The 24,772-nt window shown below is 39.1% G+C and overlaps 1 protein-coding gene across 4 annotated transcripts; it reads right to left on the bottom strand.

The window, feature by feature from the left end:
- Positions 1 to 2,998: 2,998 nt before the first annotated feature.
- On the bottom strand, positions 2,999 to 24,714 carry FAM210A (family with sequence similarity 210 member A). Of its 4 annotated transcripts, none has more exons than XM_026094303.2 (6): positions 24,520 to 24,713; positions 17,275 to 17,378; positions 10,427 to 10,544; positions 8,649 to 9,121; positions 6,359 to 6,470; positions 2,999 to 5,040 (listed from the first exon to the last, which is right to left on the bottom strand). In XM_026094303.2, exons 4-6 carry the CDS (start codon positions 9,095 to 9,097, stop codon positions 4,807 to 4,809), a joined length of 795 nt encoding a protein of 264 aa, XP_025950088.1. In that variant the 5' UTR covers positions 9,098 to 9,121; positions 10,427 to 10,544; positions 17,275 to 17,378; positions 24,520 to 24,713; the 3' UTR covers positions 2,999 to 4,806. The 4 variants fall into 4 exon arrangements, with proteins under 4 accessions (XP_025950088.1, XP_025950089.1, XP_025950090.1 ...); XM_026094304.2 differs by lacking the exon at positions 24,520 to 24,713 and adding an exon at positions 21,015 to 21,148; XM_026094305.2 differs by lacking the exon at positions 17,275 to 17,378.
- Between the last annotated feature and the right edge of the window lie 58 nt (positions 24,715 to 24,772).

The raw sequence follows: 24,772 nt of genomic DNA, 5'->3' as shown, positions 1-24,772 counted from the left end.
GGGACAGAAGCATCTCTCATACAAGGAGAGGCTGAGAGAGCTGGGCCTATTCAGCCAAGAGCAGAGAAGGCTTGGGGGGGATCATCAGTATACAAATAACTGATGGGAGGATGTAAAGAGGATGGAGCCAGACTCTCCTCAGTGGTGCCCAGTGACAGGAAAAGAGGCAATGGGCACAAATTTAAACACAGGAAATTTCATCTGAACATCAGCAAACACTTTCACTGTGAGGTTGGCTGAGCACTGGAACAGGTTGCCCAGACAGGTTGTGGAGTCTCCATCCTTGGAGATATTCAAAAGCCATCTGGATAGAGACCTGGGCAACATGCTTTAGGAGACCCTGCTTGAGCAGCGGGTTTGGACCAGATGATCTCCAGAGGTGCCTTCCAACCTCAACTATTCTGATTCTGTGACTGGCTGTGAAAGCAACGCCCCAAGCAGTGTGGGGATGCACTCTGACTTCTGATACCCAGAGACAGCCTTGCCCAGACACTCTCATCACTCCTGCCCAAAACGTGCATGGACACCTGTTGTGACACATTTCTGCACTGCCACCTTTCTTTCTAAAGCCACAAAGTACCCTTCCTGCCACTCCAGCCCTGCCTGTCACCCAGCAAGGCAGGGACAGAGTGGTCCCTTGAAGGGAAAAGCCCAAGGACAGAGAGGTGCTCAATGGCTGTTGCATTTGCTCTCCCTCTGCCAGCGTGTGGGCTGTCACTGGGCAGATGCTGACCCTGATATTTATGGGCAAAAAAGCTAGAAGGATGGTCTCTGCAGCCATGAGAATTGCCTGCTGAGTTTTCCTGGGGCTGCCCTCAGCTTTCCCCTGGCACCCCAGCCCAGCTGCCTGTGATCGCCATCCCCAACCCAGCAGGATCATGGTGTGGGAGTGCACCTCAGTCTGTGCCTCTGGGAAACCCCATCCCAAGAGCTCTGTTGGTGTCAGCTCCTCCTCTGAGCAGAGCCAGCACACACACCTCCCGGAGACCCTTTCCTGCACTCGGCTCAGGCTCACCTCGTCTATGCCAGCATTGGCATCTGCTCAGCACAGCATGGCCCAGTAGGCCAGCTCTGTGGGACTCTCCAATCCCTCTGTAGGGTACCCTCAGTCAGTGCCTTCCCAGGCCACAGCACACCCTGAAAAGGCTCCCACCTCTCTGGGTCTCTGTGCTGCTTGTTCTGGACCAGCTCGAAGGTAGGACGTCCTGGAGCTGCCTTATGCTGACGGCAGAGGGGACTTGTGACCTTTTCTTTCACATGCAGAGACCCAGCAGGGGAGGCAGACATGCCTTTGCCTGTCTCAGAGGCACAGCCAAAGTGATGCCAGCCAGTCTCATTACGCACAAGGCAGGGAGCAGGCAGAAGTGGGGTAAGTCAGTCACCAAAGCAGCAATTTCCATGCTACCCATGTGGTTGTGGATGCCTTAGTCCCAGTCTCACTAGATCTCTGAAGGCTTTGCGAAGATCAGGAGTGCCCCCCCCCCCCAATGGATGGGGGACAGGGAAAGGGACAGCCCTGTCCCATGGGGATGCCAAGCTACCAAGAGAGGTGGGTTGCCCCTACTAGCACTAGCCCCCCAAAAGCCCATGTGACCCAGAAGAACTGGTCAATGGCCCTATGACTAAGAAATTGCACTTTGACATAACTGTCACACAGAGAAGCCCAGTGCTTTGGGCAAGGTGGGTGCTCCCTTCATCCACAGCTGTGGGGGCTCTTACAATACCTGTAAGCCCATTATGAGTGCAGGCTGGTGCCAGCCGAGGTGAGTACCCAGCCCACATGAGCAAAAGAGGGGCAGGACTTTTGGGGCAAGTGGCACATGCAAGGGCCAGTAGGTGCAGGACTTCCCCTTGCTCCAAACACCACCTGTTGCTTCTTATCTTAGATAAGAACATTGTCATTATACTACTTAGGCCAGTCAAAAAATCTGACAGAGAAGTCACAGAATGAAAAACATTTTTTGCCTATTTGCTATCAGCCTGGAGACATCATGGCATGATTCCACTGTGTTTGAAGTGCTGCAACTCAGTGAGAAGCTGGCTCCTGAAAATTTCAGACAAGAATAGAGCAAATAGGCTTAATGATACTTCTTTCTTTTAAGGAGTAGTATTTAATTTTTTTAAAATCAGTTAAAACATTACATTAAACCAAACAAATGCTTTTTGCCTGAAGTTAATTCTCAGGCAAAAAAATACATGCAGCAGGAGGGGCTATTATTTCCTAGTATGTCAGATTTGTATTTTTGTTTAGGAAGACCTGCCAAATACGTTCACTCATACTTAGCTTCCAAATTCATTGCCTGTATTCTATGCTTAAAGATTAGCTTTCCAAAGGCCTTATTTTTAACTGTTTAAAGCCTGAAGCATTCGGTTAGGCTATAGCTTCACGTTATACAGAATTCAGTGGCAACAGTGGCTTAGACTTAGAGGGAAACACTAGAAGCTAGCATTGAAGTACCTCTTTAAAGTGGTTCCTGACCCCTCTGCTTGCTCCCACCTCTGCACTGTAGTTCACCTTCCTTCCCCCCCCCCCCCCCCAATGCTATGACTTGGACTAGGAAACTGAGCTCTGAAAGTTTTTTTTTTTTTTAAGGAAATCAGGAAACACATGTAGGATTTAACATTGCATTGACTTGAGCCAAACATGCCACAGTGCTAGAAGAACAAAAAGCAAAACAGACGTGAATCCCAAAGTCGATAAATCTGCCACACTCTTTATAAGCTGTTAGCTGCCACATGGTAGACAGAATCTTCCTCATTGCCAAAATCACTGTTATATGTCCCTCAGTGTTGTATTAAGGTAAGTGAGCTCAGGATTCTTGCTTAGAAAACTGGATGAGATTTGGTTCATCATCCCTGGTAGGCAGAAAACAAAAACAAGTGGAAGACAAGGTGGGTTACTCTATTTTCCTGCCTGTAAAGAGAGTAGGTTACTAGTCCACTAAAGTCTCACTCCTACATCAACTCAGCTTAATATGACTACTCCAATGCACAGGACTCGATTTGCGTAAGAGGCTTTTATGCAGGGAACTCCAACAGTTCAGATGGTAAGATAAGTTAACTCTGCAGCAATACATGACTGTAAGTTAACATTTTCAGTGTCTGAGCATTACTTCAAAAATTTAAGATACTAAAATAGGAGAAAAAACATCTGATTAACTCCAATCTGATAGTAGTGCTTATCTCAACAGCATAAGAGTTCACCGTTAGAGAGAATTATTTTTTAATATTCTAAAGAAACATGGCACTTTTTATCTTCAGGGCACTGAACATACAATGATTATTCCTCACAACATCCCTGTGAGGTAGGCATTAGATTGCAGTTACCATTTGACATGGACAGCAGCAGACAAGTATGTAATCAATCTTGCACAATTAAGTTAACAAATTTCAACCCACTTAAACATGCACAGGCCCTCAATGACTCATCTGAAAGCACAGGACTGGGGCAAAGCTGATATTTGATCAGCTATGTTCTTTTATTTTAGTCAGTGACAACTCTAAGGTCCAACCCTGTTGATCCCCCGTATCACCCTGCAAAAAAACCCTTCTAAAAAAGCATGCAGAGATTTGTTAGAAAGTGAGGTCTGTAATAGAAATAGGAAAAAAAAAAGTTAATTCAGCCTAAATTCGAATAAAAACAAGAGAAGTTTGCCTGCACAAGTCAATAGAGCAGTTTCAGCTTTAGTCGTTTATGTCTGATACAGCATTTCAACCTTCAGCTCTGAATGAAAGTATTTGCTTTTCCTAAGAACATCTAGAGGGAAAAAGTCTGGCAGACTGTGATCACTGTCTCACAGAAGTTATGCTTATTTTAGGTAAACTGTTCTTCTGAAGTCTAGGGGATTCTTGACTAGGAGGGGGAACTTTTGTGTTTAGCTCTAACTTTTCATGTTTTTAAAAAGAATAGAATTCTTTTTAAAGAACCCATTAGAATACCAGTTAATCAAGTAAAGTAAGTCAAGTTCTCCTTTTGAGTATTTTTTATTGGTGTAGGGCTACCATGAAATAGAACAGTTTTGTAAGCTTTAATATAATTTAAAAAAATCTAGTTTTTAATATACAATTATTGATTCATTTTATTTAATAAGCTTCTATTGTAAATCAACTTTAGGGGAAAAAAAAGTATACCTGACAATATGGCTATTGTGATTTACTCATCTTCCTATCCCTTTCAGTTGAGAGATTTCTGAAAAGACACTTTCCAGCAAAGGTTTATATCTTCAACCTGTAAACTGTCAAAGCTCAGCTGAAGTCAATGTAGTTGTTACAATTTATACAGCCACAGTAGCTAATCCACTGATTCCTTCATGTGCAGTATTTGTGATAATGGTCTGTCTCTGAGTTGAGAGATGACAACGGCTAAAGAGGCCTGGCTACACATACTCTGAAACCCAAAATATATTGTCTTCCCCAGTAGATAAATCTTCATTCTTGTGTAATGGAAGATTAATTCTGATGGAATAATAATTATGCATTAAAATGGGGCAAGAGTAGAAAGGTGGCTTGTGGAAGACACGTCTTCATTTTTCAGGAAAAAATGGGGAAGAAGTATTGACAGCATTAACCAATGGACAGATGAACTTCTAGTCTGAGATTCATTTTTGCTTTCATAAATGAAAAGTTTTCTTACAACTATCCTCTCACAGTGAACTTTAGCCTTGGTGAATGTACAGAAATTTTTAATCCACAGAGCAATTGTAGTCTCCAGACAATAAAAATGAAAGCTCAGAAGTGCACTTTGTAGCTCCTGCCTCAAAGGGTTAAAGTGCTAAGCTTGATATATCCAAAAATTAAGCATCTTTCCTAGTCCTTTATTTTTTTAAATGAAACTTTATCTTTGGTTTCCTGTATCTTCTCTGTAATTTTGTCCTTTGTTTCCTCCATCTTCTCTGTAATTTTATCTTTTGTTTCTTCCATCCTATCTTGCAGATACTCCTTTACTGGTGGTGGTGTGGACAGGTAGCCACTTTTACGTAGATATTTGACAGTGATGGATGTTCCTCCTAAAGTCACAGTGTATCTGGCAGGAGTTGCAATCTTAAAGAAACCAAAGAACACACCATATGAAAAAAAACAGGAAAGTATCTCAGAAAAGGTATTTTTAATATTAGGATTTTGTTTTGGCCAGCAATGTCACATACTACAAATTCAATTCAAAAGGAAATAAACCGATTTACAGTACTTTAAATAAAAGGTATGTGTTTCTGGAGAATGTATCCTTCTGAAAAAACTAATGCAGGCATTATGCTTTCTTTTTTTAAAAAAACTCCCTCTGCAGCTTGTGGAAAGAGCATTAGGTGTCTCAGAACGCAATTCAGAACAGGCAGCCTGTGAACATTAAGCCATCTAAGCAAACAGGAAATACTGACAACAGGATATGCTTTAAATTCCAAAATTCATAAGAGTACAGGCATCTAACTTTGGGTCCAAATATAGGAACTGCATATAGAAAACTAAAGCTAAAAGAGACCTTGAGAGGTCAGCCAATCTGAACACAGTGAACCAGGTTTGTTACTCCAGATAGATTAGACTAACCAGTTCTTTCAGAACTTCAAAGATAAAGCCTGCACAATCTTTCCTTTGCAGCCTCTTCTACTGCTTCCCCATCTTGAAAGTTTCTTTCAATATTGCCAGATCTCCCAGCTATAATAAAATCTTTACATTTAACCACATGTATATATTGGTTTCCTTTAGGCATAGGAACAATTGGCAAAATTAGTGCTTTCGCATTTTGTTTGGGAAAATAACCCCTATAAATAACGGATAAGAAGAACATCACATTTCAGACACCAATCAGGATGTATTGCAAGTGGAGACAGCATTTCATTTTGTTGCATAACGTCTGACATTTTAAAGTTTCCCAAGCATGGACTGTGCACACGTAAAGCCAAAATGATACCCAAACCTGACTGCAAGTAATTAAATCAAGTGGACAGTGAAAGTCCTCAACAACAATCAAGAACTAAGGCAGAAAGACAAACTAAAGAATCCTCGAGGAAAAAAATACCTGTACTTTTATCTGAAAAATCACGAAGTATTTAAAATGTACCTCTTTACCCCTGCTTATACGTAAGGGATATAGAGGAAAAACTTAATTGTAATTAAATCTCTGAGGGCAGACAACCATTTGGCAGCAAATGAAACAGTTATTTTAAAAATACAGATGGGCTCCTTAAAGTTATACAGAGCCCATATCAACTTGCATGTGACTATTTTTACTACAAGAATGAATACTGAAATATTTATAACTATGAAATGGAGAAAACAGCATTAATTCTTTCTGATCTAAACAAATAAACCCTGTTTAGTTCACCAGGCAAGATGGAGTTTATTTACAAGCTATTATTATACTTACTTTATACAATGCATATGCAGTTAGTGCATTTCCACTTTGGGAATTTTTCAGGATGTTTACTATGCTGTCTGGTAAGCCAATCAATTCTAGGAATGGAACAACATTCACTCCTCTATCAAAGAGAAAAAAAATTGAAAATGAATAGGGTGTCATTTGAAACTTGAACAGTGATTTACAGTACCATTTACATTCTTATATTCAGTCATACAAACTTTGTAATTTGATAGCAAAATTTTTTTTCATCTAAACAATACACTTACAAGCTTTATATTCTTGGTCATATAGATAAATCAATATTTTTTCAGCATTACCCCTAGCAATGAGCCATTCACATTATCACTGTTGGGCTGAGCAGCTGCTAGCATAACTTGTGTCCCAGCCTACTATGTTTGGAGGTAAGTAGATACAGTGGTGGGAAGACAGCTACTTTGGTTCCCGTTGTGCAGGTTAAACTTGGTGTGAACAAAATATGTTTTGCCTTAAAAGAACTTTTCTCTTTCTTTTTAAGTTTTGGACTAATCTGCAGCATGCCCAGAAGTCTAGAACCCAGAGTCTTCCATTCCCTTTTAAATATATTGAACAAATGGAATCTGGCAAAGGAAAGGAAGGGACTGCTATATTCACAAGACTTCAGGGCTTTTTTGCCCATCTGTTCTACCTGGTCAATACAAGGGAGCAAGATGGGCCAAGGGGGCTCGTATCACAGTTTCTTTCTACTTGAAAACCAGGGAAACCAACAGGAACACTGAAGAAAAAGAGTCCTTCTTTACATTACAGGGGAAAGCTACATGCAGTTATGGAAGACCTGACTTTCCAATATTCAGGAATGTTGTATTACTATCTGTTTCTAGCAAATATTTTAAGCATTTTAGTCTTCTGTGCATGTGATCACTTTATTATCAGGAACAACAATGGGCAGTAATTTATTAATAGCTACATAATCTACAAGCTAGATGTCTGTCCTCAGAGCAGAAAATAAAATAAAACCTAATAAAATCTGAAAGACAGCATTATTCAGTGTTATTAAATAAACAACCAGGGTTTAATCTTGTATCATGAGCAGTTATTCTGAAAGTTATTTTTCACTTCAAGAGGTGCTGCTCCTCCAGTGTGACACATTGAAGCTTTGTTATAATTAGTTTCCAATTATTTCAGTTGCTTTCATTTGTCAAATATGTATTTTAGCAGCTAAAGTATTTCAAGAAAACCAAACTATACTCAATCTGGAATGTCTGGATGTGAGCATAAACTTGGATTCACCTAAAGTAAAATATTTTAATAGCTCGAGACCTTTATTCCTCTGATAGGAGCTAAATTTAGAATGACATTTGGATCTATAGCTCCTAGAAAGGGCAATTATGCCAGCTGGTTAGAGTAACTAAAACAAACACTTGTGTGGTAAGGCATTCTGATATCAAAGCCCCATCCTTGCCACCACAAACTGCCATTGTTTCATGCTTTCTATTATTAAATATACAACACTAGCAATCCAGAGATAAACATTTACTCAGATTTTGCAAACCATTTGCAGATGGATAAAAGCTCTTTCATCTGAAATAACAGCTCATAGCTGTTGTAGTTCTTTTTTCTAATAAATGCCATTTTCCAAAACGGCATCTGGCACACACTATAGCTGAAAGAAAGAAACTAAAATTAGAACTATGTAATATACATAACTAAATATCTGGCAAAAAAATATTTTTCAATTCAAAAGTGTGGCCCACAGTAGTAACTTCTTCAGTGGCATAGCAGGAAAGACAGGAAACAGAAATAAAAAAGGAAAAAAACCACATGGCTAGTGAAAAGAACTCAGAGTGAAGTGAAAGATTTGAAAGACCAGTGATGGAGGCAGACTGAGGTTAGAGGGGAGGAAGTGATGATATACCTTTGAAGTCCAAAACCAAAAAAGAACACAGATCTCATCTAGCAATTCATAATCACAAGTACAAACCACTACCTTTACCTTGTGACAGATTACTGATCAGTTCCACACTCTTTACATCCACGTCTATTTTGGGGAGATTTGCATTCCTTCAAATGTTAACAAAGTATTTGGTATACAGCAATAACTGCATGTTAATAGTACTTACATGACACTCACGAATCTTATATATTTTGAATATCAATCCTGGGCTTTAGTTAAAAATGCAGCCTCCTTCCCCTATTACATATAGAGGCACTTTCTGACATGTAATAACAATTTATATTGCAGAAATTCTTGCTTTTCACCTATGAAAGTAGGTCTTAATTTAACAGCAGTATTGGGCACTGCAACAAAACATCAACTTACTTCATGGCTGCATAGTAAAAGGATCCAAACCATACAGTGGAAGTCAAAAGATGCACTGGAATCATGACTTTTCCATACTGTTTAAAAGTCTTCTTGAATCGCTGAAAAAGACTAATTGATTTGTCTTGTAATGGATCAGGGTCTGAAGAGTCTGATTCTACAGGGCTCTGTTTGGGTATATCATTGGCTGAAGTCAAAGCATTTCTGTCTTCTGGTAATTTGTGAGGAGTGTTTGCTGGCTGGGATGAAAATACACTTTTCTTTGAGGCAAACAGTGCTGCACCTGCATGGTGACTTCGTTTAGGAGGGCCCAGTGCCAAAATCACTTTGCATCCAACCTTAGATGAGACTGATTGTTCTTTTAAGCACTGAAAGATATTAGTGGGGGAAAAAAACAAACATGTCCCATGTGCCAGCTGCGATGCTGTTTGTAATACGCTCCTCTGCATTTTGATGAAGTGTGCCTGAGGTTCCTACAGAAAGAAAACAAGAGGGACAGAGTGAACAAATTGCATTTCAATAATCTTATTTGTAATTGCTTCAATACTACTTGTACTACTACTAATACTACTAAAATATCCCCCAAATTTAAATTGCTTTCTATTTCAGGGCAAGCAGCGCTAATTCTTCAGCTATTTTAAAAGGTTTCCCTTATCTTGCTTTACAGAAATTCTCAGTTTCTTATCTTCTAGGATTAAGCAAATCATTTCAGATCTCACTTCTTCAGTATTCTGAATTAAAATGGCCCCTTTTACTTAACACACTCTGCCCTTCACAGTTAAATGCTCATTCTGCTCTCTAAAGCCATGTTTAGATGTTCAGTGGTAAGCATTGCTTTCATCTGCTTAATCTGGTACAGTTGTTGAAGAGTTACCCTTGAAGCTCCACTTTTAGTGGCAACTGAGAGTTCAAGTGATACTTCCAGCCTAAATAAATGTAGCGTGACCTCACTAAATTGTTTTAGTAATTATGGGATGCTCTTGAAGAGAGAATAGTATCTGTAATATAATTAAAACTATATTTTGGTGTCAATGCATTCTTAGATTCAGTATTCTTTTTAATATTCTATACTGTTCTGAACTGTAAGAGTAAAAATTCACACAGTAAAATCAATGGAGTCTTAACAGTAACAAACCTAACGACAACAGCCTGCAAAGCATGGGGATGGTGCTGTGGCATATCAAGTATTAACAAGAGCAAATCTACACTGCAATTTCAGAAATATAACAATGAAAAGATTATTTTAAAACTGTGGACAGCCCTGATAGCCTTCTGATTTTGAATACCTAACTTATTTCTGAAAGTTCAAAAGAACCATATTTCACACAAAACAGAGAAAAGAATTTTGTTTGGCATGTATAGATAGAGAAGTTTTTTCTTCCACATATTGGCAAACTATGAACTAATGAACACAATGCTAACTCTCTCTCATTTATACAATGACCACAAGTTACAGAACTACTACATTTCCTTCCCTCCAAGAAAAGCACCACTGACTGATTTTGTGTCACAAGGGCCAGCTAAGTTAGTTACCTTACAACTTTCAATCTTTCTGATGTTTTTAGATCTTTTATTACCATAACAATTCCTCATCCAAACTAGAAATCATTCAAGTTTAAATTCAACTCCACTATGATCTTCATATCTGCCTTCCCCTTCAGCAATAGCCTTAGCTATATGTCAGTCAAGTGTTTCGATAGTGAATTTGTCTAGGCTGTTGAAAAAGATAAATTCTTCATAATGTAAACAATTTTCAAAAAATATAAAATCTTACACACCCTTTATTACTTTAAAGATATACAACAGAAGACGTATAAGTTTTTGATCTTCGAAAACTTTTTCTTCTTCTGCTAATTCCCCACCTTTCAAATGTATTTCTTGAACATATTGAAGACTCTGCCAAAGTAGAAAAAAAGGCACATTTAGAGAAACAGGAACAGACAAAACAGCAAAAAAGTACTGAGAAGATTTTTGGTCAGTCTGAAACCTTGCTTCCTGAAAAGGGCATCAGTGTAATTTCCCCTTTGGATACTAGCAGGCTAATGACAGAGTTTTTCTGGGTAGCTTAAAGTTCCTTAACTGTGAACTACTGCCTCTTTCCAAGTGATAAAAGCTGTATAATCCAAAAGCAGTCTGTTGGAAAATTTCTACCTATGTTTTATAGATATATTTGTTGCAACCATTACGCTATAACTGCGATGTTTGATGTGGGGGAAAAGACTGGAAGAATGGTTCTGGACTCCCCAGAAACCTCTCTATTCTGCGTGTGAAGCACAGACACCCACTTTTGCTGAATTCACACCAACAGAGAAGGTATTGCCTCATGTAGGTGGAAGTGGCCTCTTGTCTCTATGTAAGGAAGCTGTTACTGACTCCTGCTGAATTATAAACTCAGTGGGTGCCAAGGAGTACTGCTGCTTATAAAGCAGTAAATCAACTAGAGGTACTGCCTCTCAGCAAGTCAGTCTGTGCCAAGGTACCTGCAAGAATTCACTAGAAGTAGAAACTGCCTGTTGTATTTCTGATTTTATGAGAAGCAGAGGTTTTTGCTGTGTTCCTAGATTCAAATGCAACTGTTTTTCAAAACAAAAAGTGATGGAAATACTAACATTCAAATAAAAGTGTTAAGATGGTGCTGTTGTGCACCAACCACCTTACTGACTTAGAAAAATAACAATAAACTGGGAAAAAGCAACTGTTACCACTTTTACTACTTTCCTGGGGAATAACACTCTCCACAGAGGATTACTTTCCCCTCTCAGCTAGTAGTGCACAGCATTCTGAGCATTTGCCCCAAACAGGCATCCACAATACCCAGCCAGCAGACTCAGCATGGATAACTACCCATCTATGGGAATTCAGGAGCTCCTGAGTCAGACTTCCACTGTATCTCACAATTCACCTCGCTTTCAGTGGATGGTATCCTATCCAAAAATACCCGTTCCAAACAAGCTTTGAAAACTGTCACCATACAGCATGGAAGAAATGATGCTGACCACTCTGATTCTGTTTCATTATTGTTATTAACAGGATTCTGCATTCCAACAGCCTTAGAAGGAGGTGAGAATTATCACTGTCATTCTGTGTACAGAAATTGATGGCAAGAGGCAAAAGGAAACTGAACAGCTGTATCTGAGTTTTCCCACCATTTGCGTTTCTCAGAGTACTACTTCTAGGTTTTGCTGTCCAGCATCTATTTGATGGCACAAAGGTAACATTGTACCAAGCCTCTGATTAATTGCTACTGCTGCAGAACATTAGGATATGAAATGGCTTCCAGAACTCCCCCAAAAGTAAGAGAATAAGAAGCAGGTGGACATTACTATCGCTTCAGTACTGACTAGTCAGTAGCTAACGTACTGGTGATTGGTAAATGAGTTTCAAGGCCTTTGCTCACAGAATTAAGTGCAGTATATCATGAAACATAACAATAATCAAAGTGTCACTGATGGCTTTGAAGTAGAGGCATTACCAGGGTCACTGATAAGACACGCCATTTATTTGCTCCTTTCTCACTAGATAGACTTGAAACTCTAACTAAAGCATTTCTCCATGATGCAAGACCTGGCTGGTCAAAGGGAAGATGCTGTCAGGGGTAAATCCTGAATGTTAGAAGCATAGATGATAGTATGATTCTAGCTATTATTATGAGAATCAGCTTATCTCTTGTTCCTCTGCTTTGGGAAGCTTTTTGCTAGATACTTGATAGATAAGAAAAGGTTAAAATATGAGTCCAAAATGATAGTGCTACATATGGAAGAACAAACAAAAACAGGTTTTTCATAACAAGACTATAAATTTCCAAGAGATTCTAATGTATTTTACAGGTACTTGCTTTATTTTGCACATTGTAATGAACAAAGGAGAAACTTTTGAAACGTCAGCAAGTTGGAGAGGGTGCTACTACTGAATAGCACTATGCACCTAGAGAAAGAAAGTGTTATATTTAAAATGGTGACAGCAGAGTGTAGGAAAGGCAAATGAATAAAATAACAGATTAAAGTAACAGATTAACATAGCATGTACTTTGTAAACTGATTTTATTAGAAATGAATATTGTTAAGAAGAGATGGGTGCAGATGCTCAATTGTAATTTTTAAAAAATTACTTGGCTCAACATTACAAGAAAATCTTAAACAGAGCAGACAGCTCAAAGTACACAAATGCGGCTGCAGCTCACAAGAAACATGAAACTGTAGTTGTTTCATCCTTCCAAAACATGAGAAGAACACAGAAGCAATCTGTCCTTTAAGTTGGGATTAGTGAAAGGAAGTTCCTAGTATCCTGTGCTCCCCACATGCAGCAGAAGAAACTGTCAGTCTACAAATTTGTTGCATAATATTATTTTCTAAATACAATACTTTCTCCAGCAAATTACTGGAGTTATACAAGTCATATGATTGCCTATATAACTTCTAGTTGTTAAAAACCCCTCAAATTCTAAGGAAGTCAAGACAGTAACCTAAATGTTATCTGCAATTGCACCCAGTCACTTTTAAGAAGTTATTTCTTAAATGTTTTAGTGTATTTTAATTTTTTTCTGCTCTTGTATGATGCTGCAGATGCAGCTAAAGGATTGAAACTAGAAACTTAAAAAAATACGGTGGAAAAAAAATGGTGCTTTGTGGCACGAGAATATTTTTAGGGTGGGAAAAAAAATCCGTTTTAAAGTGTCTTCAATTTCTGTATTAGGTTTGTCTTCAATATCCCCCCCCCCCCCCCAAAAAAAAAAAAAAAAAAAACAAACCAAAAAAACCCAACCACCACACACAACATGGAGAGGACTAAAGACAGATATAGCTGTTCTCTGCTCACATGGTCAGTAACTCAATAGATGTACTAGGACAAAATATGAAACAATACATAACACTTCTGGGGTAAGGTTTCCTCTTCAGTGCTGTCATATTCTGGCTGACTATTTACTAGTATCTCCAGCTGGCTGTAAATTGAGCTGAAGAGATCTTTGCTGTTCAGGGCATGCTCCTTGTTGGGATTCTTGGATATCCATTTAGTTTCTGAAGGCATGTCTGTTCCATGACAAGTTATTAACAAGCCCTCTAACATAAAGGAAGTGCTCTAGTGGCCTCTTGAACAAAAGCAGAATTTAACTTCTCCTTACAATGCCAGAGGTTTTGTTTATGGAACTTTTGTACTTCTCTTTTAATTTAGATCAGCTTTGGCATAAAACTGATTACTCCAGGAGTATCCCCTCTCTTGCATTTGTTCTGCTAGATCTTTGCATTCCAGTCGCTACTAGGAAGTAGAGATTAGACTTGCTTTTCCTCCTGAGGACAACAGAGTGTCAGCATGCCACAGAGTGGGTCCTGGTGATTATCACAAACTGATCATTTTGGATATGTGCTAACAATTCAAGCAAAAAAGAAACATGAGATCACTGGAAAATGTACAGGTAACAAGCCAGGCCAATAGAGGTGGAAGGTAGTGTAGCCTAGAACAGTCTATCTGCTGTAGGAAAGAGAAGTCATGCCAGAGATGCAGTCAGAAGAAACTTTCTCAGGGTAATTTATTTAAAAACAGTTATCCTGTTACAATTAACGAATTTTGAGCTACAAAAGAGAGAAAGAGAAAGACAGAATGAATGGTGGTAGACTTACACTGAAGTTTTTGCCATCTTTAAGTTCTCTTCTAAAAAAAGAGGTCAGAAACCATCTGAGGGAATTGAGGATATGTAAACTGTACTGCTTTATTTTCTCATCTTAGTTTATCAGAATCGCTCTGGATACACTATGTAAATATGGATGGTTTTAAAACAGATTCATTTGTTCTGCTAGTATTTAAAAAGAAAACATTAATTATACCACAGGAGATTTCCCACTCAAAATCCATAAGCCTTTCCCACTCCCAAGGCACCATTCTATGAAATCAGAAAATTAATTTACATGCTTGATTTTACACTAAAAATGACAAGAAAACTTTGAGGCTTGGGTGTGGCATATACAATACAATTTTGAAGGACACAAACCAAGTTTTCAGAAATCTGTTTAAGCTCACCTTTGCATGAAAAGGATGTAAAAAAAAAAAAAAAAAAAAAAAAAAAAAAAAAAAAAAAAGTAGAGATCTCATCTAAACTACTCTGTAAAGCTTAATAAACTGGGCTTGTTTACAAAGTTTTAGTAAGTATAATTTTTTTAAAGCCTTAAAACTTGCTGTCATACTTAAATTTGTTCCTTTCAAGAACTTACTGACAGTATAGTCTTAAAAAAACCTTGCCAAACGTAAAGCTAATAAAACAAAACAAGGTAGACATAATTGAACAGAAAACATACGTGGCTTGCATAGAAGCTGAGAACACATTTTAAAAGCATCTTAACAATAGTGCAATACATGCAAAGCATCACTGTTTTTTGAAATTCTGTGTAAAATACAACTAACTATAAATCTCCTAGTAACTCAAATGGTTCAGCATAGCATGCAGTTACTTTCTATGGATGTGAAAAGGTAGTGTATTTGCACTTTTTACTCTCTGTATTGGTACCTCGACAGTATCTGAATGAACATGTAGAATTCACGTTTTGACCTTAGTTACATCCGCAATGTCCCTGGAACAATCTGTTATTTATTCTAAACTATGAAATTGGTTGTAATCTGAAGTTTTGGTACCACTATCTGTCTGATCTTGTCAACCATTCAGGGCAGTCCCAAAAATTATCACCCTACATTTGAGGGTAAAGGCAGTAATGCAAAATAAATCATGGCAAATTTATTAAAACCTTTGTCAGAATCATCTCATCAAAACACAATGCAAGGATAAACTCTTGTAGACAAATTATCCTGAAACATTAGCCCCATTCCACCTCCATCATGTCTAATCTTACAATAGCTTCACTCAGTAAATGCTCTGCTATTACTTTTTAATTTCTGATATTACTACAGTGCAGTATGGATACAAGAACAGTAGTAACAACCACCTTTTAACCCTTATTTTATCTAAGCTACTCTTATTTTTACTAAAATTTAGTCATACATTTCTGGTAAAATAAACCTACTGAGGTCACAAAAGTAGAATAAACCCTCAGACATGGTCCCTATGTACACAGCAATCTTTAGTACTATGATCTGATACTTAAATATTAGAAAGCAGAACAAAAAGTAGCTTTAAATAGAAGAAAAGTTCTTGCAGTGCTTTAAAAATCCTAAATGTTCAGTTTCAGAAGGTAAATAGAGCAGGAAAACCTTATGTAATGTCTACGTGTTGAGTTAGAGATCTGGAATGCTAAATAGGAGGCTTAACAGCTAACCTGCTTCCAATCAAATGTGACAGGGGTATCCTCCTTTTTCTCTCTTTTGAAAGGCATCAGATCTCAAGCTTCCATCTATTGAGCGTGATGTAAAATTATGAATGTTATCTCTCTAATTCTTCTAAAATAAAACATCATAATTGTTTACAGCGCTTTCTGCTCTCCAGAACTATACTTTTATTGACTGGTGCTAGTCTACCTCATTAACTCCCTATTCCAGCTTTGCAGTATTGAACATCTATGCTGGATTCTTTCCTTTAGAAGTTTCATTCTGCCCTCTACTGTTTTTTTTACATAAATACACCTCATACACTAACACTACAAAGGTCTAATTAGCAGCTCTTTTCACCACAAACATTCCTCCCAACAAGTGTAAATCTGCTGGATGATCATCTGCTTTGGTTGCAGCTCCATAAAAGGCAGATGTTGAGGGAGGGGAAAAAAATCATCCTGGAAAATCCAAGGATGGATCTTAACACAAGTGACCAATTTTCCAAGCAGATCAGTCTTAACAACCTGAATTAATTTTTAAACAAAGTAATAGGTGCTTTACGCTAGCAGGGATCAGCCAGGGAGGGAAAGGTGACAGGGCAACAGTACATATGTTATTTTCAGTTATAAAAATTTGTACATATCATTCTTTTTCTCAGTAGAAGAAACAAATATATGAGAAACACTGATAAGGAAACAGATCTACAAACAAAACAACCTGCCTTTTAAAGTGCCATTCAATTGGGGGTTTTGTCCATTTGTCACTCTACACACAAGTGACTGTAAGAAGCAAGTTGGAAAGTTATGCTTTTAGAGGTTAATCAAGCCCTCCTCAAAAACAGGCAAACATATCTATGCTAAAAAGGTTAAAAAAAACTACTTTGTTAGTTCAAAGGAGGGACTGTACTCATTCACTTATCATTTTGCCCTTCTGTTTATTACTTTATAATAATAAAATCCTCTGTTCCTCCCAGATCAAGTTCTCTCTCCTTTCCACTCACTTCTTTGGTTGTATGTTTTCCCAAGCAACCACTAATAGCTTCTTTCATCCTTATATTTTCCAACGTACCATCAGCTCATTCCCCTCAAAACACCAGTGCTTTTGTTCAGAGGGTTTTCAACCATTAACATGGGGGGCAGAATTGGCAAAGTAGTGGGAAGTTTCTACTAAATAACCCAGAAGGGCTGCAAAAGATAGTTTAGAGAAGCAAGCCTAATGCCAGCAGTTTCCTATCTATGGCTTTGAACTCCCTTGGGAGGGAAAAAAAAAAAAAAAAAATCAATCAGAACTGGTGACTAACAAGTACATATCACTTTTCTATACTTTACTGAAATAGATTATGATTACTGAAAACTGATTATGATTTCAGTTTTACCTGTCTCCAAGACACTTCATCCAACTGTCAACTGGTAGATTCCTCACACCTTTCAACTTTCACCAAGTATCTCACAGAGTTCTGACTCTGCACTTCAACACACACTGGAAAACATTAGAAACATGACTATTACTTCTATGTTCAGGGTTCAGATAATTCTTTTCTCAGGCTCTGCTACTTCCATGCACATCTCTTTTCACCAACAAAACCATCAATAACAGTCAAAAGATTACAGACAAAACTGAACTCCAGCTTGCTCAAGACTTCCTGCAAACTTATTTTTGAGCTCACAGTTCGGATTCCAATATGCAAGCTCATTTTTGGATTCATAATATTTCCGATCAGTTAAGACTTCACTGGCATATAAAATTTAGATTATAATAATTAAATTAAGCAGCTCTTGAAGTTATAATCAAGCATTTATTCCTGCAAGGAGTAATGAAAACTGCAAACACATTGAGAATATTGTAACTTTTACTACAACAATTTGTGCTAACCCTAACAGAGTTCAGCCTTTGACCAGACCATAAAATAAGAGTACAGGTATTCAAATACTTTCTCTTGAGTAATTTTAGAAGGTAAAGCTGAACAAAAGAATTTGGAATATGCTTAAATTTAGACCTCAGTATCAACTTTGTGCAGCCTTCTCCCTCATTTTGCATTGTGGCTTCCAAAACCATTTACTTTCTGGCCTTGGTAAATGTCATTTTGCTCCCTCAGCTCTTTGCACACTGTCTTGTCTCATAGTTCTGTGTCCCTGCCCTCAATAATTTAATTGCAATCAATAGCACTAATTGTAATGTAATTGTTACATTAAGTGATTTGTAACAATTTAAATGCAAGATATTTGAAGTAACAAGTAACCTTTCAAATTCACTAAAAGTGCTTCTAAGACTTTCAGAAAACACATTTACAAAAAAACCCTGAAGCCTGACAAACTAGCAATATACATAAAAGCTCCAAACTGCAAAAATATCAATTTCAATGTGAACAGAATTCACAGTGGAAGCATTAGATTCAAGATTTTCTTTTATTCCCTCACTACATTTATTTCACATTTTCAAACACTGCAAAGCTGTCATTTATTCAGCAAAAAAATGTTCAGCTTTCAGCAGAATCCTGTTGACAGAAATCCACTTCCAGTATCAATCTTTTCTAAATATTCAAAAGTCAGTGTTGAATTCTCTGTTGTGAATTCAGACTTGCCCATATGGGGAAATATGTGTAGTATCAATCAGAAAATCTTGAAAAATTACGTGTGAAGAGGCCGATCATAACATTTACAGAACGCACACATGCTCAAAAACACACTCTTCATCTAATTGTTTTGTAAGTGCTATTCCCAACATTTCTACAAGTGAATGCGACTGTTCTTATGAAAAAAGCATTATTGTTACTAAGGTCTTCTCTACATGGAATGGTATTTTTTGATCGCTGAGTGGATAAACAATCTTGCCCACCACTCAATTTAGTTCCTTCTACAGCATCCTTTGCTTGGTGAACATGGTTGCTAATGTCCCCCTCCATGTAAAGGACAAAATGACACAAACTGCAAGTGTCTGAAAGAGCACCAGATGCACGGAGCAATGACTTTAGGCCAGAAGGAACTCTGACAAAATTTCAATAATAGGACCTCAGGAAGGCTCCTGCTCAGGTCTTCAGTAACAGACTAGGTATTTTTAGGAGAGAATACCACCAAACCCCTGCATGGGCTTCCTTTCAGCTTACAAAGGGGTGCCCCAAAAGAACTCAGACAATCATGTAAGTACCAGCAGAAGCCTTGCAGTCAGCAAGGCTCTCTGCAGCATTCTGACTTGTCCCTTCCCATGTAACACCAAATCTTTGAGCCACTACCAGGACGAGAGTCCTAAGGAAACCAAATTATAGCAGCAAAAATATTTACTGCCTTCAAGGTGGGAAAGGCAGATAGTAATGCCGCTCTAAAAACTAGGAATTAGTTTCTCCAACCTAAAAGTCTAGTAAAAGATTTTTATAAACTAGGAGGATAGAAGTCAAGCTGCAATGCTAAGAAAAATTACATCATCATTAACCACAGAGAAAAACATAACTTGATGTTTTGATTTTCTATCCATCCTAGTAGTATCGAATTTTTTAGAGAACCTGATAATGAATAGCAGAAATACCTTCATGGTGAGTGGATTTCCTTCTATTGATATGCTTGAGGACTTACTTTAAAGAGAAAAACAGGCACGTGTTTAGCACAGGACACTATCAGTGATTCCACACCATTCAGAAAACCTACCTGTTCAAATCTAGAAATAAGAGTCAGGCTGTGAACTCTGTACAAGCTTCAGAGGACATGGTCTCTGTCAGCCTGTATTTTGGACAAAACTGCTAATGATTCCAAGACAGGCATTACCTTTTGCCCTCAAAAAGTTCTAACTGCAGAGCCAAGGAAAGAGTACATAATATGAAACCATGAATAGGGTCCTCAGGATTAATTCCTCAGTAACACCTACCCAAATCATCTAACTTCATAATGAACTATTGTTTGTATGAGACATCTTAGAAGGTTATGGCAGACTTCTGACAGGGTAGAGAAGCCTTCAGTAGAATGTAAACTATGAGATACCTCCCTAAGCACTGGATAGTTATTAAAAAACACAACATGTACATAACATGGAGCTCTGAATTCACAAACTGACTAACAGAGCTTAAGCTGATGAGCCCTGTTCATGGCCTATATATTGCTACTACTATTGCTTAGGAATGAATATATAGCCAAAAGATGACTTTCCAGTCAGCATCTGCTGTATCTAAAACACCTCTTTTAAATCATTCCTAGTAGCTATGGAAAATAACTTATTCTTGCCCTTGTCTGGTCTGCTGCAATACTTACTAGCAAGACAGAAACAAGGAAGATGGCTAGTCTCAGATATTGCCCTCCCTCTCTTTAAGAGCAAGAATTCTTGACAACAGAACGAAGGAAAATTAACTTCCTATGGATTTTTGTCACAAGGTTAAATATGCTGGTGTCCAAAAAATCCATGAAATTCAAGTGGGGTTCCTTCTGCAGTTAGGGCATTCACAATATCTCTGCCATGCATATTCATCTGTTTGCTAAAGACTGAATTTAAGTTGTACACATTTTTTCAGAAGCATCACAACAGGATCTCTTTCTTCTACTTGACTACTTTCATATAGCATCCATAAATTCTGTGATTTCTACCCCTTTGTCAAAACTATTTAATATTATCTGCTTGCCCATTCCTCCCAACTTTCCCTCCTAACTCTGGTGACCCCATAGGCTTTAAGTTCCTAGGAAATTATGCTCAAAATTAAAATTGTTATCCATCCAACTTCATACCTACCTCTGCTGTCTGATACTTTCAAATGCCTTATTATTTACAATCACAGGGTAGCATAAACTATGCAGAGCTGTATACCTACCAGCACAGCAGAATAAAAAGTTTATCTTTTCAATGAGGAAAGTCATACTGCATAAGTTTATTTTTAATGAGTTCTCTGTAAATCCAAATTCTATGACAAATATTTTTGAAGCAAATCCTAAATAAATTTGCTCACGTTTCATTCAAGGGAAGTAACAGCAAGCAAATTAATTTTCCAAGTCCTGTACTATCCATTCTAGATTTTAAGACTAGATCAAAGCAATATGGATGATGCTAAAGACATAAATCTCAGAATGTTTTATACACAGCAACAAGATCTACCAGCATTACAGAAAAGAATTAAGCAGGGTGAAGCCACCGTTTACCTACCTCTTGAAAGATGTTTGCCTATCCTATATGAAAGAGGCATAGACACAAGTTCAAGTTCAGCATGTTACTGTACTCGGAAGAATCCTTTGACTGAGACACTGCATCCTTTGAAAGCACACTGCATTCTAGGAATTGTAATCAACAAAAGCCAAGGCTTGTGTTTCAATATAGAAAAAAATCCTTCTTCAGAAAGAATTATCCTATGGCCTGGGATAGTGGGAAGAAAAAGATGTCATCTAATCTTACAATTAGTAAAATCAGCTTTTAAATCCACAAAACGTTAGGAAGAGCAGACAGTTAACTGACTGCCAAATCCTGGGTCAAAGCACTACCTTAACAGTTAAAAATAAAAGTGCCTTCACATTTTATTCAACTCTTCCATCAGTTACTTTTGGAAGAGACTTACAGAACAGCTGTAAAGGTATTTATTTTGTTTTTACTTAAAACCCACAAAACCCATCTAGCTAAAATCCTACTGTTGCTCCTCATAATTTGTTCATGAGGATTTGACTGTATAACCACTGTTCTCTTCCCTCCCCCGACTCACCGCTGCAAAAGCGGACTACCCAAGTAGTTTTAGAGAAGAAGGATTATCTGTTACAACTCTCCAGAGCCACAATCACTACTATGCAACTTCTGGCTTTATTTGTTTATGTAACAACTGTTACGCATGGTCAAGGTCAGTTTTGGACAAGATCAAATAGCAGATCCATGGGATTGAAATATACAGCCCAGCTAACTGGCACTTTTATTTTTCAGTGCACACTAACAGCCAAGACATTTTAATGCCTTTGTTTAGAAGAAGCAGCATCATCTCTGGAAGCATAATAAAGAAGTTTTCACTTTTTGTTGAATCATACTATGGTAGCTAGCTTGAAGATGACTGGGGGAGAACTGAGTGACAGAGTAGAAAGAAAGGATTGGAGCTGTTCAGAGAGAGAACGAGGAATACATCTCTTGGGAACACAAAGTTCATGAGAGCACAGATCATTACTGTTTACACTGCAGAAGAATCTAGACACCAACCAGGCCCTACTGCATAAACTCAGTACCTTAAAGGAGAGGCGATTTCTGTCCTGAACTGCCTGCTTACTAAGCAAGACAGACAAAAGGTGGGAGAACTGAAATACCTAGACAAGTCAATTTGGCCTGCTAACATCCATTAAAACCAGGATGCTCCTGACGGTTGGAAGCAATATACTCTTGACTTAGTAAGGAGATGGCATGTTGGACTGAACATGCATATACGTGTGTTTTTTGCCCTATCAAATTCTGAAGCATTCTTACTGTCCAGGAAGATTTCAATCATATTTTGTACCCAGGTCTAAATAATTTTATTCCATTCTCAATACTGAAGTTTTGTTGATGTTGAATTTGTTTCAGCATCTAATTTTCAAAATACATTCAGTTTAGCTATTTGGGTTTAGCGTGTATCAACACCAACTAGAACTCTATGTTGGATCTTCCTCCCAAAATGCAAAACTGACTGACTGCAAGGAATGTTATGGATTCAACCAGTAATTTCACAGACATTTTAAAAATCTATAATCTTTCTGCTTCTGCCATTGTGCTAGTTGTGTCCTTATCTTGAAGACCAACACTGAAGTCAGAGCTTCATCTAGGAACATGACAGATGCAAACTGAGGCCAGTTATTAGAGATAAAGGGACATCAAGAATTCCCTGTCTCACAAAAACAGACCTCAGTTTCTTAATGTGCACATAAACAGAGTCACGTCAGCTTCTCTGGAGAAGAAATCAACTACAGCAGCAAAATTAAATGGATCCTTTTAGAAACAAAAATCACATCAAATCTTTTCCTGCCAGCTACTATGGTCTGCGAAGCAGATTTGTAGGTAGTCGTGGATAGACAAACTTTTTTAAACTTCTTAAATGCCTGACATACTCTATTAGAGTCTGAATTTGCCTACTCAGTTTTTGCCAAGTGCAAGCCAGCTGATCTCCACCCACCCAAAACACTGAATGATTATTTTTCCACCTCGATGGAAATACTTCTGAAAGTGCAGTGAGTGCACTTTTTCAGTGCTGCCAGAGAGGGCAGTCATGTCCCTTTTACCTCAAACAACTCTGAATAGAAAAGAAGGTAAGCGCCTGCTGTCAGCTTCACTGGAGGAGATGGGCAGCGGGGACATATCCTCTGTGCATGCATTTCCCCACACAGAAGCAGCTGCAAGTCAAAAAAACCTATTGGCATAGGCAGCAATATATATACTAAATTAGAAGCCTGCTCCCTGCATTTCCCTAAACTAACATGTAATTTTGGCAAAATTTTAAAGTTTACACTTATAACAGCAGTAACACCTTGGGGTTTAGGTAAGTCAAGTAATACTTTCAGCTGGAGTCTGCTTAAGGATTAGGTTCGGTAAGCAATGCTGCAACACTTAACATGCTGCTTTCCAAGTTTATGTTTCTCTTTTGGGCCAGCCTGTAGAAAGCACTTCAGAAACGGATGTGAATGACATTGAACACATAGGGCTTTTGTTTCAAGTCTCTGGCATAAATCCACATCCTGTCTAAAAGTCAAAAATGTCTTGTCTGATCTAACAGTCTTATCATAAAGGCTTGTGATTTCTAACAATCTGATTCCCTGGATAACTCCCCCAGCTAATTACCAGTAGCAGATTCATACTGCACACCCTAAAGCTGTGCAAGCTGGCAGAAAGGATTCTGCCTAGTTTGGCCACCCACCGCCTCCTATGGATTCAGAGACCTCCAAAGCTAGTCCAGCAAAATGTAAGAGAAGAAAGTGCTGAAGGCTTGAGATGGTCAGGAAAGGAGAATTCAACTAATGAGCAGATAAGAGGAGCAAAAATTTCAAGATTTCTCAAATCTGAGGCTCCTCTATTGGGGGAAAGCAGTCCTTTGCTTGTACTAGTCACATGCCACAAGTGAATGACCAAGAAACATGCAAAACATTTATCAGAGCACGAAATCTTTGTATAAACACCTTAAGCAGAGTCTAAAAAGTCAAGACATATGCAGGTGTAGCTGTCTCGGGAGAGAAACATCATAAGGAGTGCAGGCTAACTATGGGCCTTTTAACAGTACAACTGTCAAGAGACTCACGGCCAACATTTTTCACGCAAGACAAAGCAGCCCAAGAGTCTGCAATAGGAGAAAACAGCGAGGAGGAAGACGCAGAACTCCGACCACGCATCTGGGCCCGGCACCTCCGAGAGGACCGTCCCCTCTGGACACCAGCAGCCACAGGTCAGAGCTGGCCCAATGCCCTGCCACTGCGAGAGCAAGAACGGCGTCGGGACCCCGTGTGCGGCGGGGGGGGCCCCTGCCCAACAGGTGCAGGTCTTGCCACCCCCCACCCCGCCGCCAGGCCACAGCCCCCCGAGCGCCGGCGGCGCCTGCGCAGCCCGGGCGGGCCCCGCCGCCGACGGCCGCGCAGAGGGGCTCCGCGAGGCGCCCGGCCCCGCTCAGCACCCGCTTTTCGCCCGCTTTGGGGCGGCGGCCCCTCCCACGCCAAGCGGGTACCTTGTGGCCACGCTACTGCTCTTCCTCACGGCCCGGAGCCATGGAGACGCAACGGACGGCGGTTGACCCAACGGTGCCGCTGCCGCTGCCGCTGCCGCGCACTCGCTCGTCAGGGCAACGTGCAGCAACGCCCGTCCCCACCATCACCTTGAGGCCCAGCGGGGCCCGACTGCGCACGCGCGCCACCGCCGACCGCGCAGGGCCTCCTGGGGGTTGTAGTCTTGTCCTGCCTCAGGCCGAGGCCGAGCGCGCA

This window comes from Dromaius novaehollandiae, chromosome 2 (genome assembly GCF_036370855.1).
Source record: "Dromaius novaehollandiae isolate bDroNov1 chromosome 2, bDroNov1.hap1, whole genome shotgun sequence".
NCBI lineage: Eukaryota > Metazoa > Chordata > Aves > Casuariiformes > Dromaiidae > Dromaius > Dromaius novaehollandiae.
The sequence above is the reverse complement of the archived record's forward strand: the minus strand, read 5'-3'. Positions and strand labels throughout refer to the sequence as shown.